We start from the raw sequence: 17,991 nt of genomic DNA on the forward strand, positions 1-17,991 counted from the left end.
GATGTGCGGCGTTCTCCAGTTCTTGCTCCCTGGACCAGACAACGTGTTCAACCCGCGAGGATGTGGAGGAGCACTTGCACCGCTTCCAGGATCCCGCCAAGGCTGCTGCAGGACGGTGCTGCCAAAGAAGAGGAACTCCTCCGTCCCGTTGTCCTAAGAACACCTTCAGATCATCTCATGTAATTTCTGTGTAACTGACATTTTAGAGCAGTATGTTCATGTTTTTCTTCTGAACTTGAAAGTAAATTCTGTAAAGGCTTCCTTCTAATTTCTCTGTGTTACCTATAAGGCCCTTCCTTCCCAGAGCCTCTCTTTTCACACGTTTACTTGATAATAGGCATGCCTAGTGGCAGAATTTCTTCATAGCATTTTAGCCAGTGGTATTTATGCCTTATGGTAGCCATTTCCTGGTTTGCAGGTCAGGCGGCTGGCCCAGTGCAGAAGCTCAAGGGGTGGGGCCCCAAGTTGCTCGGGCTCCTTGTGCCATGTTTGCAGGGTGTGGGGAGATTTGAAGGAGGCAGTGTGAGGTGCTCAAGGCCTGCACAGAGGAAGTGCCCAACGGAGGCTAGCTGTTGTCACTGTTGATTTTGTCTTTTCATCTCTCCTTAATCTTGGGGACTCGTCATCAAAAGGCAGCCTCCTTCCGTTGAGCCCCTGGACGTAAGCTTTACCCTTTTACCCTGAAGTGGTAGTGACATTTGAGATTGGGCACATTTGTGGGAGAAGGTGTAGTTCAAGTGATAGAGCACATGCTTAGCATGCACAAGGTCCTGGGTTCAATCCCCAGGACCACCTCCAAAAATAAATAAATAAATAAACCTAAATCCTCCCCCCCAAAAAAAAGATTGGGTACTTTTGTGTGACTGCTGGAGCCACCAGCCCTGTTCATCAGGAATGCCACCTCTTGGTCCAAGACCTCATTGCCTGGCAAAGGAGAGCATCTAGCCAGGGCTTTCCCTTCCCCATTTCCATGGCAACCCGGAGGCTACCTTGCTCCATGAGCAAGGTGAGACCTGGTTTCCTATGAGAGGAGATCTGGATTATGTTTCCCTAGTCTGTCGACAGATAGACTGCCCAGAAAGAACCCTATAAAAATGGCCCGGCCTGCAATCAGATGTTAGAGGTTTCTGAAGATTGTTGCTGCAAGATTATCTCTAGAATAAACTTAGCCCAGAGATTTTGGACTCACACTGTCATGTTGTGTCCAGGCTGTCCCTTGCCTGCCTTTTCTCAAACATAACCTCTTTGTGGAACCAACCAAGTCTTCTTAAGTTATGTTTGGTTTTAGAGAGACTAGCAGCTGAATGAGCTGTTGTAAAGGGATCTAGGCTTGGGGAGGTCCACGAGTGAATGCCTGGCATCACAGGAATGGGTTGCAGGGAAGAAGCACACTGTGGCTCTGGGGGGCCGAGCTCTGAAAAATGGGGCTGAAACCATCACAGTGGCTCCTGCTAGAAGTTTTTTGAAGAGGTTTTTTTGTGGGGGCATGATCCTAGACCAGTGATGCATCAGTGGTGCTGATTTTCCTTGAGAAGATTTTTTTTCCATTCTTAGGTTTATTACTACTGCCATTATTAGTTTTATATTAATATCATTATCATTATTATTGCTCTAAAAAAATCTTTTAAGACTTACTCTTTAGAGCAGTTTTAGGTTCACAGCAAAATTGTTAGGAAGGTAGAGATTTCCCATTTACCCCTTGCCCTCACACATGCGATCTCCCCCACCATCAACATATCCCTTATCAGAGTTATAACACTTGTTGTAACTCATGACCCTGCACTGACATGTCATCATCACCCAAAGTCCATGGTCTTCACTAAGGTTCACTCTTGGTGTTGTGCACCCTGTGGGTTTGGACTACGTGTATCACCAATGTAGTATCATACGCAGTATTTCAACTGCTCTAAAAATGCTCCGTGTACCACCTATTCTTGAAAAAATATTTTTATCACACGGTATCAAGGAAGGCAGCACGTGATGACTGGGAGGCACTTGGGGGTCCTCAGGCTGGGTGGGGCGACCCCGGTGTCCATCTGTCCCGAGGGTGAGGACAGCATAGTGAGAGGCCTACTGACAGGCACAGATGGAGCCTGCTGGGGGAGAGTCCGGAGTGAGGACTGGGTCCTTGGGTTCTGCGGGTCAGAGCAAGCGCCTCTGTGAGAGATTCTGCAGGGGAAGTGGGTAAAGGATCTCTAAAGGATTTCCAGTGTAATAAGAGAATACATGTGGGATGGCATCTTTGGGCCAGGTTTTATGTGCTGGTTTCTGTTGCCAGGATTCTTCAGGGGACACAGCATCTCCTAGAGGGAGAGGGACAGGAAGGTGTCAGTCAATGGACATTTACGGTGGCAGTGCCCCTCCTCCCCCATATCCCAGCAAAGTGGAATCAATCATCTCTCCAAGTTGAATGAGGCCTAATGCCTGATGTATGCTCATTTTTCAAGGGATGTGATCCAGAGCTTTCATGAGTTTTTCAAAGACATTCGTGACCCCCGGAAGGCTGTAGAAATAACTGGCTTTATTAAGAATGTTTGGTTCGCACTCTTAGAAAAAATAGTTTTGGGAGAGAGGAAAAGTAGGCTGTAAGATTTAGACTGATCATCTTTCTGACCTCCCATTTCTGCATCAGATGAGGGCTGTCAGCTCCTCGTCCCAGGGGCTGGTGGCTCTCATTCTCTCCCCTCCATCGCAGGGAGCCGATGGGGAACTGCTCTGCCTGAACTTTTTCATATCGGCAGAAACAGAACAATTTTAGCATCACCCCCTCCCTGCCCTTTTACATTCTGCTTTTCGGTTATTTTTTAAACTTTTTATGATGTTTCAAACATACAATAGAGAGAAGAGTATAAAACAAACCTCCATGAGGAAACCCATCACCCAACTTCAACAGCTCTCTACAGTCTGCCGGGCTTTAAAAATCTATTCCTTCCCCACCTACTTTTCTGTTTGTTGGTTTGTTTTGGGTGGGGGCCCACTGGAGTATTTCAAGGCACAGCCCAAACCATTGTCATTTCTGCCATAAATGCATCTTGAGTGGCTCTGACAAAGGAATGGTTTCTTAACCACACCCAACAGAATTAACAAGTTAAATCTCTCTTGCTCAGACTGTATTCAGCTGTTTGTGGTGATCTTAAAGCTGCCTTTTTACATTTGGCTTTATAATTTATAGTTGGTTGTTGTATCCTGATTTTTAGAGAAAAGTTTTACCTTTTTTTTTTAATTCCATTTATTTATTATTGTGTTAATTACCTTTTTTGTGGGGAGGAGGAGCATCTGTGGTAATTAGGTTTATTTATTTTTAGAGGAGGTACTGGGGATTGAACCCAGGACCTTGTGCATGCTAAGCACATGCTCCACCACTTGAACTATACCCTCCCCCCAAAAAGTTTTACTTTTAAATGTTTAATTATGAACGTTATGTTTGCGGTGAAGTAACCAAGCAGTTCAGAGGCGCGAGCCCGCGCGTGCGCCCGGCGCCCCTGCTCCCAGTTTACAGGCCGGCCCACGGTCTGCCTTTGCACTCTCTCGCCTCCAGTCCCCTCTTTGTCCCTTGGTGTGGCCTCTCCTGTTGAACTGTCTCCTCCCCATCGTTTTCTCCAGAATGGCCTCTGCACTCCAGTCTTAAACACTTTGTCAAGTGCAGCTCACCGCCTGGACCCCACTAGGAGCCTTCTGCTGGGCCTGCTCTGTCAGCACACGAAGCCCTCCCTCATTAGGGTCTTGGCCATGCTGGGGACACATCAGATGGTGGCATCTTATTTTTATCTACATCTTAAAAACACTTAGAGTCAAAGCCGGATTGCCCGTGTTAGTATTTCAGACAAACAGGCAATTGAGAACTGCTGAGCCCTCACGAGACCCCATTTGTGCAGCCAAGACAGGTGCCCACCCCTAGGTGTGGCGTGGTGGCAGCCCTGCCAGGGACAACCCAGGACTGGTTGCCATGCGGAGCTGGGGGAAGGGCCCCCCCCGTGCCCTCCCCACCCCGAGGTGCCCTCCTCCCCATGCTCATCGGGCCTCCACAGCTGTCCTTGCTGCCTCGGAGCTCACTTCCCCTGCCTGTGACCTCTTCCCACTTCCTAAAGCCTGTCTTCCTCTTCTCGCTGACTGCGTCCATTTCCTCTTCTGACTCTTGCGGGCCAGCTCCTAACTGTAGTAACAGCTCTCTGGTCTAGCATGTCCCCGTAGGAGCTCTGTGTGGCATCCGAGGTGCAGGTTCCAGACCCTCAGTCCCACCTCCTGGAGGCTGGCCATGCCAACTTTCTGGACCCAGGCAGGTCTGCTGCTGCTTTCCGTGCTCATGAAACACAATCCTGTTATTTTCTGTAATTGAACCAGACCGGCAGAGGAGAAACAGACAAACATGGTCCCCAGTATGGGGTGACACCGTTCCTTTTCACTCTGCAGCTTTGAAATTGCCTTGGCTGTACTTTAAAAACTCAGCCACAGCTGCCCTCCCCCCCCCCCCCCCAGTTCTGTGCTGGCCCTGGGGGAAAAAAACACACTTGATAGATAGTTAATGGGATTTCAGCGATCAAGCCTGTTAAACAACATTTTAAAGTTGCCCCTCAATACTCAGCTTCCTACATCAGGAGGAATCTCAACTTTGGCGGCTTTTTGTGTTAAATCAGCTAAGAATATCTTCCCTAACTTTAGTGCAGTATTTTACTCTTAAAGGGTTTTTGTTTCTGTAGTCAGGGAGATAAAATTAACACCTTTAAGAAGTATGAGGAGCATGAAGCAGTGCCTTCACTTTATGTGTGCGGCAGTTTGCAGCTCCTGGCAGTTTTGCTGAAGGACTGAATCGAGCGGCTGCCTGGAGGTGTGATGCTTGCAGGCTGGTAGATTAGGTAAGCTGAACACAGAATACAGGGAGAACCCAGCCGGCTTCTGAGGGGCAGCACCAGTTGTACTGAGCTTTGAAGGCTAAGGGAGGGGCCCGAAAAGAGACAGGGCATCTGTGCTCAGGAGAAGCACCTGTAAAAGCAGAGAGACGCAAGGGTCCAAGAAGGATCTTGGGGCACTCAGTGATCAATTTCCGGGGGTGGGTCTTGGTGGGCTTGACACCAGGGGCCAAAGGCAGCAAGTGAAGACCAAAAGTTGGAGCTGCGAGCGGCTCCAAGATCAAGCAAAGGGGTGTTTATATTGTGAAATGCTCTGGGGACATGGACCCCACCTCGGTGGTTTGAAGAGAGTCTGAGGGCCTCAGCTAACTAAACCTGCATGGGAGGAGGGGCGGGCTTGGCATAAAGGAACGTGATTGTTTTTAACGAGTATCCTTTTGTACTGTATTTTAAGCAAAAACAATGGATTTTTTAAATGGCGATGATGAAAGGACTGGAGAGAAAGGTCCAGAACAACTTTAAAGGGGAGGTAGATACCAAGAACGAAAAAGGAGCGAGTAGTCCTTAGTTACCCGGGCAGTTTTTGAGAAAGGTGCAGAGAGCTCCGCCCTTGCCGCCTTCACGGCGCCTCCTCTTTGGGGAAATGAAGGAGCCCATTGGTGGTGGGGAGGTGTTCTGCAGGGCCTTTGCCAGCAAGGAGCTCTGATGGTTGATCACATCCAGAGCCTCTAGGCCACCCACTTCCCCACTCCACCTGTGTGAGGCCCCCGGAGGGGCCTGCAGGCCTGCTGAGCTCTGGACTTGTCCATCCATGGGTGGGTTGTGGGTTTAGGGTCTTCTCTCTAAGTGGTCATGACTTGTGGACTCAGAATTCTCTCCGAGCCCAAGGCTTTGCTTAGCTGGGCCTTGGAGACCAGATGGCCACTGTGGTTCCGCACAGCCTCCTTCAAGCGTGGCCATTCAGAGTTGACAGAATGCACTGTTGGGTGCAGACTGCCAGGCAGAGGGCAAGTCGTCTCAGTTCCTGAAGAATGCCAAAAAGACTGCTTACAAGAGGGGTCACAGGCGTCCTGGACATAATATTTTCCTGCAGTAGAAGTCTGGTGTCCATGAGCATTTGTGTAACAAACCACCCCAGTATTTGGCTACTTGAAACACTCTCCGTGAAGTCTTTCTTGTGATTCCTGGCTCCCGTGCAGGTGAGGTTCGGCCAGGCTGCAGCTCCACAAAGGACCCCCTCACATCTGGCACTTGGTGCTGACTGTGCTGACCACTCGCCGGGCCCTGCCGTCCTCCAGGGGGCCAGAGTGGCCCCTCACAGAGCCTCAGAGTAGCTCCAAGAGGAGGAGAGGAGAGGCCGTGGGCGCCCCACCCAGAACTCTCACACCACCACTCCTGCCCATGGCGTTGGTCAAAGCCGGCCTCAGGCCAGCCCCAAGAGCGCACCTCCAATGGAGGAGCCTCACGGCCACCTCAGGGGGCTTTTGTGTGGGCCTGGGAGGACGTGCGGCCACTGGGCAGCCACCACAGCCCTTTCGATAATGATCTGACGGGGCCGCCACCTTTAGTCTAGGGCAGAGACCCAGGAGTATCCGTATCAGCAGATTCCGTAGGGCAGAGCTGAGGCAGCTTTTCTTTGCGAACCTTGGGTGTTTGTTGACATACCACCTGCATACCCGTACAAGGGAGAAGGCAGTACAGGTTGGAGACATTCTCTCCTGTGTTCTGTGCTGTGCTTTAAAAACAATGGTATCGCTCCAATCGAGCACAGATTCATTTGGCTTCTGTATGAGAGGCGTACCCAAGCAGATCCCCCAATTGTAACTGCTTCCAGTATAAACAGCTCTGTGGTGACAAGTCAGGCAGGCCCAGGTCCTCGTGCCTCCTAGACGTGGTGGGCGGGGGGCTGGTGGGTGGGGGGCGGGGGCTGGCTGTGGTCCTGCCTGACCTCAGCTGGGGACGGTTTGAGCAGGCCCCGCCCATGGATGGAGGGGTCTGAAGCCTAGCACGACACATCTCTGAAGGCTGCTTGGCCCTAAAGCAGGAAGCTTTTGTGAAGGTTCTGTGGCGGTCCACCAAGGGCCTTCTCTCTTCCTCACCCTGGGCATCGTCTCGGCGGGACACGAGGGCACTCACACACAGTGTTTTCAGGAAGGGCTTGGAGCCCAGCAGTTGACACAGATGGGGTGCATCAGGAGGCTTGTAGGAACTGCCTGGTGCAGTCTTTTCCTACACAGCAGAGACACGAATCACTTGGCTCCACACCATAGCTGGGCGGGTGTGCGCAGAAAGCTGGGTGCTTAGGTAATCATGCAGAATTTGCCGGCACACTTTCTAAGCTGGAAGAGCCCCCATGCAGGGTGGCCGGGAAGTCATGCTGCCTCAGCGGCGCCAGCTCCCTCCAGCGTACACGGCTCTTCGGGGAGCCACACCTGTCGGCCAGCAAGTCACTGGTGACCATCCTTGGTGCAGGGAGCCGCCACGCATATTTGAATTAGCCTAAACCACCAAAGCCTTGTTTCAGATGGCCATTCATCCATTTCCCTTGGTCCTTGTTGCCCTGAATTTCATGTTTGTGGCACTTAAAAAGCATTAGTATAAGAACAAAATAACAAGGTTTAAGTTTGTGACAGTGCTGGGGTCTGACGTCCAGCCCTGGCAGTCATTAGTTTATCAGCTGTGTGATGGCCTTTGAGCTCGGGGTTCGGTCCATTCAGGAGATGGCCAGAGGCTGCCCCACCCACTCCCCAGGGTGGTTTTACGTCAGGTCCTTGGCAGGGTGCCCGGCAGAGGGTGGTGGTGGCTGTTAGGTGACACCATGTGCCAGACCAGGGTACATATTGCAGGTGGGTGGGGCTTGTTCCATAGCCAACGTGGAGATGGCAGGGCAGCTGCCGTAGTGGCATCTGAAGGGGACTTTGGACAGGAGAACGTCTAGGTCCAGTCAGCCCAGAATCCAGAGTCATAGAATTTAGCAGCTAGAATAAGCTTTAGGGTTAAGCTTCAATCATCACCTTCTTGAAGAAATATGAGTTTACCTGCAGGTGCTTTTGAAGGTGTGAAAAACTACACAGATACAGGGGTGTCCTAAAAGCCTGTACTTAAAGGTGAGGAATCACACAGAGAGCTGAAGCGACTTCCCTGGCCTTCGCCCGGCCTGCGGGGGGGCAGGACTGGGGCTCCCAAACCCCAGGAGCCGGCAGCAGGTGGGCCACTCCGAAGGGCTCGGCTGTGTGCATGGCCTGGTTAGATCACACACGTGCGCTGGCCCATGTTTCCAACACACGTTGGGGGCCTCTGAGATGGGGAATGGGGTAGCATGTTTGCAACCCCTCTGAAACTGAACTGTCTCTATTGTGAGCTTGACAGTCAGAAACTTGGCCCTGAGATGCTTGTGATCTGCTGACAATACACAGGGTAAAGTCCACCTGCCTCACTGAACCATGCACGCCCTCATCCTCTGGTTAGCAGTCCCACACCTACTGAGGTCAGCACCTTATCTGAGATGGGGACCCAGCACTGGACGTTCCACGTTCTTACAGCTGACACCACAGCTAGAGCCACACCTGGTGCCACACCTGTCAGGCTGGTTCGCCTTGTGGAGGAGTCTGAACCCGTCTTGAGTTTAACTCAAGTGTGTTGAGCATCTCCTATGTACAGAGCACTGGACCAGCTTCCTTAGGACATCACTGGGGAAAGGGGACACGTGTGCAGCCTTTGAAGAGCTCCCTCTAGTTGGGAGGAAGAGGACTGGTGACTGCAAGGAAAGCCTGTCAGGGTTAGGAGAAGTCTGGGAAGTTTATGGGGGAGCAAGGAGGAGTGACAGGTTTTGAAAACAGAGCTTCATATACTGTAGTTAAATGCTTTTAGTTCTCTAAAATTAAAAGCAAGAAATTCTGATTTCATTTCAATCAGAACATTATATTTACTTACACTTGACGTCTGTCGTGTTCTGGTTTAAGTCATTTCAGCAACAAGTTGATGACCTTAAACCCACTCGTGGGAGGTGGGTGGCCAGCCCCCCCTCCACTGATGGGCCGTAACCCTCCTGCCTGTGAGCCACCCCCCCTCCTCCCCCGCAGCCCCTAGCTTGGCGCAGGCCTGCTCCCAGGTAACGGCTTCCTTAGGAGAAGCACCGAAACCCAGGCTGGCCGTGTCACTTCTCACTGCCAGGCCACCTGTGACCTGCTTCCAGGCCTGCCGTGCACCCTTCCTGCGGCCACGTGACCTGGCCTCCCCTCAGACTCCTCGCACCCGGCTGTCCTCCGGGGCTCCGCCCTCTGGACGCTGTCCTTCCCTTCATTTTTCAGCACCTGTGCCTGCTGTGCAGTTAGGTGTTCGTTCATCTGTCCTGCTGTTCCTGAGAGTGCGGGGCTTGTCGTGGTCCTCTTCCTGTCCCCGAACCTCCTAGCATGCTGTGTACAGGCGGCCGCGGTGGATATTTACAGGATTGAACTTCTGAGTACAAGTGCTCATCTTTTCACGAAGTACATCCTGTGTGCATCCTGCACATTGGGAAGACTGTTCACGTGTCGTGAGGACATCACTGGAACCCTCTGGGCAGAGGAGCTGGCCTTCTGGGGGCAGGCGCCTTGCCTCACCCTCCTTGGGCCAAGGTCCTGACTCCTTCAGGCCCCCGCTCCCTCTCACCTCTAGGGGACCGAGAACTGAATGCCTGTGTCTGGCCGTTGGTACGTTGAAGGCCAGGCAGGGGGACCGCGAGTTGACTTAGCTGTATGACAGACACAGATGAGGAGGTTGGAGGCTGTGATATTAGCAATTAGGTGCCTTGATTTGCAGAGTGAGTGTGTGGTGCCTGCCTGGCAGATCGTAGTTAAATCTGCCTTGTGTTACACTCGGAGGAGGAAACCTAGCACGTTGCCCCGTGGTGGGGCTGGAACTCCTGCCTAGCTTAGTCTGACGCAGAAGGCCACGCTCTGGGCCCAAGCACCGCTCCCCCGTATGGAAGCCCAAGTCTGACTGCCTTTTTTCTCATGGGTGGAAAACCATTCCTAGTCAGGAACCTTTGCTGTCAGTCTTTCTGACATAATGTACTGTTAGAAACCGTGCTGTCAAATCAAATTCCCCCACCAGCCAGTTACCGTGCTGCTTCTTTTTGATTTGTGCCTCATCACTTGAAATATTTCTGGAGGTAGAAGTCACCACCCCTGCCCACATCGGGCCGTAGGTTGTGGGACATCCAGATAAGAGCCAGGGATGGTAGGAGAGTTTGATCGGAGAAACGGAAAACTCCACTCAGGTGGCTAACGCAGACAGGGTGTGTTTTTCTCACTTCAGAAACCAGGGGCTGCTCACCTCCATGGCACACAGGCCTCCAGGTGCAGGGAGCACATGGGCCAGGAGCAGGCGTCATCTTCAGGAAGCGTCCTCTTCGTCTGGGAATTCGGGCCCCGCGCTGACCTGTCAGTTCAGCCTCGTGGTCATCTGTCCCTGCAGTGGGGTGAATAGAACCTCAGGTTGAGATGCGTACCGATGAGGGCTGCAGTGATCAGGAGGGAACCCCTCTCCAGATAGTGATAAGAGCCCCCTAGGCAGCAGGAGCGGGTGGGCGGGGATGGCTTTGCGGGCTACTGCCAAGCGAGCGCAGCAGCCAACTCCGGTGTAGCAGGGAGGTGGGTGAAAGATGTCTCGGAGAATGGGCGCAGAAGGAAGAGAAGGCACAGCTCGGCGTCTGTGGGCGGGGGTGAAACCTGCAAGCCAAAATTGACCCTCCTTTTCGCAGCCATTTTTTTTTTAACCAACTTTTTTTGAGGTCAGACTTCTAGTAAAACTTAACAGTTTTAAGTTGCAGTACAAGGGCTTTGCAAATTGTATGCAGTCAAGAATTCTCTGTCAGCCAAGTGTGCACACTGTTCAGAAGAGGGCTTGCTGTTGTTGGGGGTGGGGAGCTCCTTGCCTCCGGGCTAGGCCAGGCTGGGCGGCACCTACCTGATGGTGGGTGTCCACACCCCCTGCCTAGAATGTGCGTGGGAGGGCCTGGCTTTTGGAGCAAAGTGGTGGTGTGTGCGGTGGGAGTGAGTTCCAGGAACGGAGGAAGCTCTGCATTCCTGGCATGTCCTTTCCCTGTGGCTCCCGGCTCTCTGCAGTACCGGTATGAACCAGTTTTTTCTGATTGCCTCCAGCTCGAGCAGACTTTTCCAGTGCAGTTGTCCTCAGCCAATTAAAAATCACCTGGAGTTTTATCCCCAGCACAAAAGAAGGTCAGAGAGAGGAGGGCCGATGTTGACGATCCCCCCCACCCCCACCCCCACCCCCAGGGCCTGGCTGGGAGAGCCCTGTGTGCCCTCAGGGTGTCAGCCCTGGAAATCAAATCCTCTGATATTATTGTTCGCTGACTTTGGCCAGGATAAGCCAGCCTGAGAGATGCTGTTTATGTCCTACTCCGGACTGCCCTGCTCTTACTCACTTAACCCGATCATAACTCTGCTTGGTGCCCGCTCTGTGTGTCAACCCTGCCTGCCTGAACCTCTCCCCGGGAGGCTGTGGTTGGCATGCCAGGTGCTCAGAGCATCCCCGGGGTAACTACTCCCACTCTCTTGCTAACACCACTGTTTTTGTTATTCAAAACTGATTTTCCTGAAGACAGGTGAACTGGTGGTTTTTGCTAGGCCTTTTGGCTCTGGATCTGTAAGGAGTTGGTGTCCATCAGGGTGAGTGGGTCAGGGTGCAGCCAAGCGACTCTCTCAATCCAAGGTCTTATTGTTGGGTGACTGCCACTGCGTTTCTGGACACATCTCCATGTGCTCTATGAGACAGAAGACCATCTTTAAGCCTGGAAGGAAGTTGGGATCCTGTGCGCTGCTCTCCAGGGGTTGCTTGGTTTCAGGGTCATGCCCTGCTTTTCGGCACCCTCCCAGCCCCCGGGTGTGTGTCCACAACAGGACTTAGTGTGGACACAGATGAGGCTGGGTACGCCAGTGCTGGAGCCGGTCTGGGGCAAAGGAGAAACTTGAGTAGGTGTACCTGGAGGGAGCAGCATGCTGTTGGTTCTTGCCTTGCAGGGCTGGGCTGACTCTTGCCCCATTCACTGCCATATCAGAGGGGCTTCTTTTCGTCCAGGCCCTCAGTTACTGGGGGCGTGGATGGGGGCCAGGGAGAACCCTTGGCCAGAGCTGCTCCCAGAACACGGGGAGCTCACATGGCTTGTTGTAAAAGCTCCACAAAATTGGAAATGTTTGGGGGTGTCCAGCACGTCCAGTCCTTATGCCCTTGTAGCAAATCAAGTGGGTACCAAGCACGGGGTAGCCTCGCTTTGCCCTTGGCTGTTGGTACTCAGGCATCCTCCTCCCCTTCCTCTCGGTGCTTTCTCTGGTGCGCATACTGCTTTCATCCACGTCAGAGGGCTCAGGGTGAGTGTCGGTGGGAACAGGTTTGACAGGAAGAGTGAAAGAAGGTCTTGAGGTTCCAAGCCCCGGGTTGTCAGGTTACGTGATGCGAGGTGCTCTACCCTCGGTGTCATGGCCGGTGCCAGAAGACAGCCCCAAACCTCTCTTCTTCCATCAGCTGACACACTGAAAACTAACCAGAAAGGTAAAAACAGTAAAACCATGAAGAATGAGATTCGTTAAAACACTTAATTCACATAAAAAGTGTACAAGTCTGGTTTTTAGTATATTCACCAGGTTGTACAATCGTCTCCCCAAGAGTTTGCTTTTTAAATTAATTTTTCTGAATACAAAAGGAATATGTTCTTGTTGTAGAATAATGTAAGATTCCACAGAGCTCCCCTCAGAAACATTTATAGTGAGAGGCCAGGCTGCCCTGTGTGATGCTCAGGCCTGTGCTTGTCACGGGGGGTTTGTGATTGGCAACAGCGTGCAGCGGTCTCTTGGACCATCTAAGTCATTGTGTCCATGCGTCGCCAAAGAGCCTGCCTGGAAAAGCCAGAAGACCTGCTGGACCAGCCTCAAAGGTTTCTGTCCAGACGCGGACAGACCCATTCAATACCTGCCCGAGCTCCAGCTGAGCGCCCCTGGACAACATCTTGGTAGCACCTACTGGGAATGCAAAATCAAATGCAGTTTCTCCTCTGCAGATTTTTCAAGAAGTCTGATCAGAAGAATCTTAGAAACTGGAAAATGAATGGCAGAGAAGAAAGAAAATATCTTCACGTTTCTAAACTTTCTGAGTTTTTATATATGTGTATATTTTTTGCAGTGGAATTTTATTGTCTTAGTTTCTCTGACCTCTAAAATATTTTTTAGAAGTCACATCTTCATATGAGATAAGCTATTATGGTTCATAGTATCTATACAAATTATAAATTGAATCATTCAAACGTGAAATAGTAGGAAGAGAAGTTAGTTCACATTAGCACAAAGAGAATTGAAATCAATAAGTAATACCAGTTACTGCCAGTCATATCAGTTGCCTACCAGATTGTGCGCTCAGTGCCTTTAGTCTTTACAAAAGACCTATGGGGCAGGAGGGTATAGCTCAAGCAGTAGAGCGCATGCTTAGCATGTACAAGGTCCTGGGTTCAATCCCCAGTACCTCCTCTAAAAATAAATAAATAAACCTAATTACCTCCCTCCTACCCCCCCACCAAAAAAAGACCTATGAAGAATATAGATTCTTGTCCTCATCTTAACAGATGAAAAGGCTGAGCACAGAAATTTAGGTAATCTGCCAGGATCTCAGAGCTCAGATTTGAAGTTCAACCTCTGACCACGCACCCTAGCCCTTAGCTCCTGAGTGGCCCTCCTGAAGTGCAGACAAGACTATTTCTCTAGGGGTCAGTGAGGGGACACTTCAGGCTTGACAGATCCAAGCCTTTGGCTGCCTTTTATATTCTTACAGAAAGGCCCCGGTTCTGTTTTGTGTTCGGAGAGTAAGCTCTGGGGCCTGGACAGAGGCTCTGAATACCCTCAGCCCCTCTCAGGAGGCCCAGTGGGGTGGAGGATCTGGGGAAGCTGCAGACCTCTAGACAGGAGGGCCAAGAGCACTGGTCTTCCAGATAACCAGGCCAGGGGACAGATGCGGCAGGAGGGCCTCTGTTCGCCTGCGTCCTGGGCTGCCTGCCATGGACGTGGTTGGCACATGCAAGTGGTCCAGCGCTGCTTGGCCTTGAGCCTTTGGGGTTTTGATGGGAGGACATTTGTGTCATAGAGGTGGGGGTACGGAGGTCCATCCTGAGGGAATAATGGAAGCAGGGGTCCAACCGCTGAGAGAGCCATCCTTTGGGGATAGAAGCAAGTTGTCCAGAATAGGAAGACGTTGGCGCAGCCAGCCTGCTGGTAGAGAAACACAATCAAGACTTGACTTACTTGCCAAGAACAGTTCTCTTTTGGTCTAAAATGAGTCCTAGACCTTAGGTGAGCAAGTGGAGTAACACGTGTATCCTTCTTTGTCTTCAGTCATGGGACATTTTTTTCCGGAACACCAATGCCGGAGCACCCCCAGGCACCGCCTACCAGAGCCCGCTCCCCCTGAGCCCAGGCTCCCTGTCAGCTGTGGCCAGAGCGCAGCCCCTGGTGGGAGCCCAGCCCAGCGTGGACAAGCTGGTGGAGGACCACTTGGCAGTGCAGTCTCTCATCAGGGCCTACCAGGTAAGGTGTCGCCGGCCAACCGGCCATCCATGAGAGAGCGCCACACTGACCGTCAGTGTTGTCATTTGACTTTCACCCCCACCAAACACCAGGCGCTCTCTCCCTGCTCCTGCTCTGGAGTCCAGGGAGGCAGAAATGAAATATAACAAGAGAGAAGGGGCCAAGACAGTCTTACCCTGTTTGAGCAAATCCCCTGCCTCCTTTAGCACCTGCCCTTATTTCTTTCCATAAGTTGGCAAGAATGGTTTGTGGGCAAGAAAATGCAGTCAGTTCCCGGGCATCAGAGGAGGTCCCGATTGCTGGGAGTGAGCAGTGACCCGGAGGCGTGTGCTGCTCTGAGAGGTGCTGTCCCTTCTCAGTTGCTAGGACCCGAACACAATAAGAGAAAAGGAACCTGTAGGGTTTGGGGACAGAAGCAGAGCCCAGGGAAGCGGGAGAGGCAGGGGAGGGGCCCTGTCTCCAAGAGCATCCCAGTTAGCAGTCAGCCCCATCGGTGAGGGCCGTGCACACGAGGCTCTCTGGCCTTTCTCAGAGCCCAGGAGCCTCTTCCAGGATACCCGCCTGGCATGGAGAAGAGCCCAGAATTCAGACCTTAACACCTGGTCTGTGAGTAGCTCTGAGGAGGGAAGGAGCAGCAGTCAGACCGGAGTGTCCCTTCCAGGAGCCCCCGGAACCCAGGCTCCCCGTGGCATCTCTGGCCTCACTGCAGCATGGCAGGGGAGTCACCATGGAGTTCGCCTCTCTCCGGCGCTGTTTCCTGGACCATTCTCCTCTGCCCACAGGGCCACTTGCCACAGGTGTCGGGACAAGGTAGCACAGGGGACAGCGAAGCCTGGTGAGTCAGGCTCTCCCCGAGGGCAGATGAAGAGAGACGCACAGAGCTGTGTAAACAGACAGCCTCGTGCTCTCTAGTGCCATTCACAGCGGGCATTTCTGAGCAAAAGCGGTGTAATTGGTGTGTTCTGGCTGCTGCCTGCGCTCCTTCAGCCTCAGTGGCTTCCACTGGTCTTTCAGCGACTTCCCAGCAGCTGCTCCTCTTTTCCGATTGCTAGCGAGAAATTGCAGATAAGATATCCAACACTTAAAGGAACAAAATCAGAAGGGATCTTCTCTCTCCTCATGTTTTTAAATAGTGCAGCTCAGATGCTGAAGTCCCTGCTGGAGCTGTCTTCTGTTGTCCCTGCTGGGTCTGTCCCGTCAGCAGGGCCAGGGCGGGAGTCCCCAGGGCAGACCTCTGCACGAGGTGGCATCTCTCCAGCCCACCCCACGCTTCCACCTCCCCTTATTGCGTAGGGACTTTTGCACGTTCTCAGTGGAGTAGGCTTCATACTGGGGTGAAAGTCCCCAGCATCTCCCATTTTCGGTTTATCCCGGAAAACCGTATATGGATCTGAAGAAATGGGTCCTTTTACACTGCCAGGTTCTTCATAACCGGAGAAGTATATCCCTTTTTTATAGAAGTGCCTTTATGCACAACACTGCTTTAAAATATCTATCCAAAGGCTTTTTAAACACCAGTTTTTTTGTTGGGGTTCATTGGGGCTCTCAGGGAAAGGTCTGACCAGTGTATCACCCACCCCCACCCCCCAAGCCCACAGGACCTGCTTAATGACTGCTTGTGTTATTGCTTCCAGGTCAGGGGTCACCACATTGCAAAACTTGATCCTCTCGGAATTAGTTGTGTAAATTTTGATGATGCTCCAGTAACTGTTTCTTCAAACGTGGGTGAGAATTAATCTGTAAACACTAATTTTAATGTGATTTTACTTTTTTTTACCCCTTCCCTCTTTTTTTTCTCCTGTCCTTTTGTGTGTGTCCTTCCCTCTCCATCGCTGGCCCATTCGTAGATTCGAGGGCACCATGTAGCACAGCTGGACCCCCTGGGAATTTTGGATGCTGATCTGGACTCCTCCGTGCCCGCTGATATTATCTCATCCACAGACAAACTTGGTGAGGGTCTGAGAGCAGTCAGCACTGCACTGCTTGGCTCCTGTCTCTGTGTCACAGCTTGTGACAGCCAGGACGTCCACAGGCGGAAGGGAAAGACTCTTAAGTTTCCTTCGTTCTGATCACTTGACATTTATCGGTCATGCAGCCTTAGCGTGTTGGGGCGAGTCATTTTTAATCCCAGTTTTCCAGCCAGATTGGATAAGCTTAACTGTCTTAAGTCTCAAAATTGGGAAGTAAAATTTGGGGCAGAAAAGGTTTGTGGCCCAGAGAAAAAGATGACCCACCCAGGCAGGCGGGTCAGAAGCTATGCCAGAGGCTAGCTCGTCTGGCTCCGGTTTCCAAATCTCAGGGCAGTGTGGCCTCTGCCTTGTCACACGCTGTCCGCTCTGAAGCACAGGGTGGCCTGCCTTGGACAAGGCGAACTCTAGAGCAAGTGGTGCAGTTTGGGTGTCCAGATCCTCACATGCCGGTGATCACACTGAGGAAACTTTGGAAGGCATCCCCGGAGTGCAGGGAGGTGCAGGTGTGCGGCACACCGGCCGTGGTTGTCACTGTTCCCCGCACCCCTCCTCCATCAGAAGTGCAGGGGCGTGGCTGGGCTCACACCTGCGGTTGCTTTCTCGAGTTAACCTGCTCTAAGTCACTGTGCAGCTAACCTGTGCTACAGAGATGATGTGACTAATTTGGAAATGGCCAAGGGTGTTCACAAGAAACACTGTGCATGCTAATGAAACTGATGATTGCCCACCTGCCTACTGCTGCTCTTTGAGAGGAGGTGACCCTCACCTCCTCCCAGTAACAGCCTAACGCTCTGCGATACCCCGATGCCCTTCTAGGCATTTCCAGGTTATGACGTGGGAGGTCAGGCACTGGTCAGGCACTGGTCAGGTGAGGCTAGGTTTCAGACAGCATTGGGCTCTGGGATCGCTGTTAGAGGTTTGTCACTGCTCTGTCTTCATTTTAGAAACATGCCTGAGTAACACAGGGTTTCCTCCACTTTGTACTTGCACTTTTAGCAGTTTGAGGAAGAAAGATTAGAGAAATCTTCCTGAATATGACAGAACAGGGCCAGTTCAGATGGTCAGCAGGACATGGGTTGAATCCTGATACTTTTATTGAGTGACAACAACTTCATGCTCCCAAGAAGTGGGCTTCTCTGGGCTTCTTCCTGGAGGACGCTTGGGGTCTCTTTCGTCCTCATCGTCACTGAGCCTCTCTGCAGCACCCAGGCCCGACCCACCCTAGGCTCACCTGTGCTGAAGCTCCCTCGGCACCGTGAGTCCTCCCCAGGTGCTTGGAGCAGGGCAGACCCCACCCCACCACCTCTCCACCCCTCCCACCTGGAGCCATCTCTCCAGAGAGGGGCCCTGACTGCTGAGCCAGGCCCAGGGCAGGCCACAGAGGCTAGCGTCCCATGCACAGTAAAGCATTTAAACAAGAAAGGCATGTGGGAGGTGGGGTCTCCTTGTCCCGTCCAGAACTGCATCTCCCCTGTTCCTTTCCCCAGTGGCATCCATGGTTGTCAGTTTCTTGGTATCAAAATGGACCTTTTTCAGTGGTTCCCAAGCCACTAGAACTGCCTGGGGGCGACAAGAGGTCTTCTCTGTCCCGCTTGAGACTGGTCA

At 52.1% G+C, this 17,991-nt stretch overlaps 1 protein-coding gene and 1 long non-coding RNA gene across 6 annotated transcripts in view; one reads left to right on the plus strand and one right to left on the minus strand.

The window, feature by feature from the left end:
- The window catches only part of OGDH (oxoglutarate dehydrogenase), a 349,301-nt gene that overhangs the window by 290,676 nt on the left and 40,634 nt on the right, over positions 1-17,991 (plus strand). For 3 of the 5 annotated variants that reach the window (XM_064487732.1, XM_031454584.2, XM_031454587.2), the window contains exons 3-4: positions 14,225-14,416; positions 16,264-16,366. In XM_064487732.1, coding sequence (XP_064343802.1) covers positions 14,225-14,416; positions 16,264-16,366 — 295 coding nt within the window. Of the gene's footprint in view, positions 1-14,224; positions 14,417-16,050; positions 16,142-16,263; positions 16,367-17,991 lie in introns of all 5 variants that reach the window. The other 2 variants (XM_031454586.2, XM_031454588.2) reach the window with 1 other exon arrangement.
- LOC135321721 (uncharacterized) lies at positions 1,961-10,995 on the minus strand. Its single transcript, XR_010381758.1, has 3 exons — positions 10,797-10,995; positions 10,164-10,298; positions 1,961-2,303 (listed from the first exon to the last, which is right to left on the minus strand). It is a non-coding gene; the product is annotated as an uncharacterized LOC135321721 (long non-coding RNA).

This window comes from Camelus dromedarius, chromosome 7 (assembly GCF_036321535.1).
Source record: "Camelus dromedarius isolate mCamDro1 chromosome 7, mCamDro1.pat, whole genome shotgun sequence".
NCBI lineage: Eukaryota > Metazoa > Chordata > Mammalia > Artiodactyla > Camelidae > Camelus > Camelus dromedarius.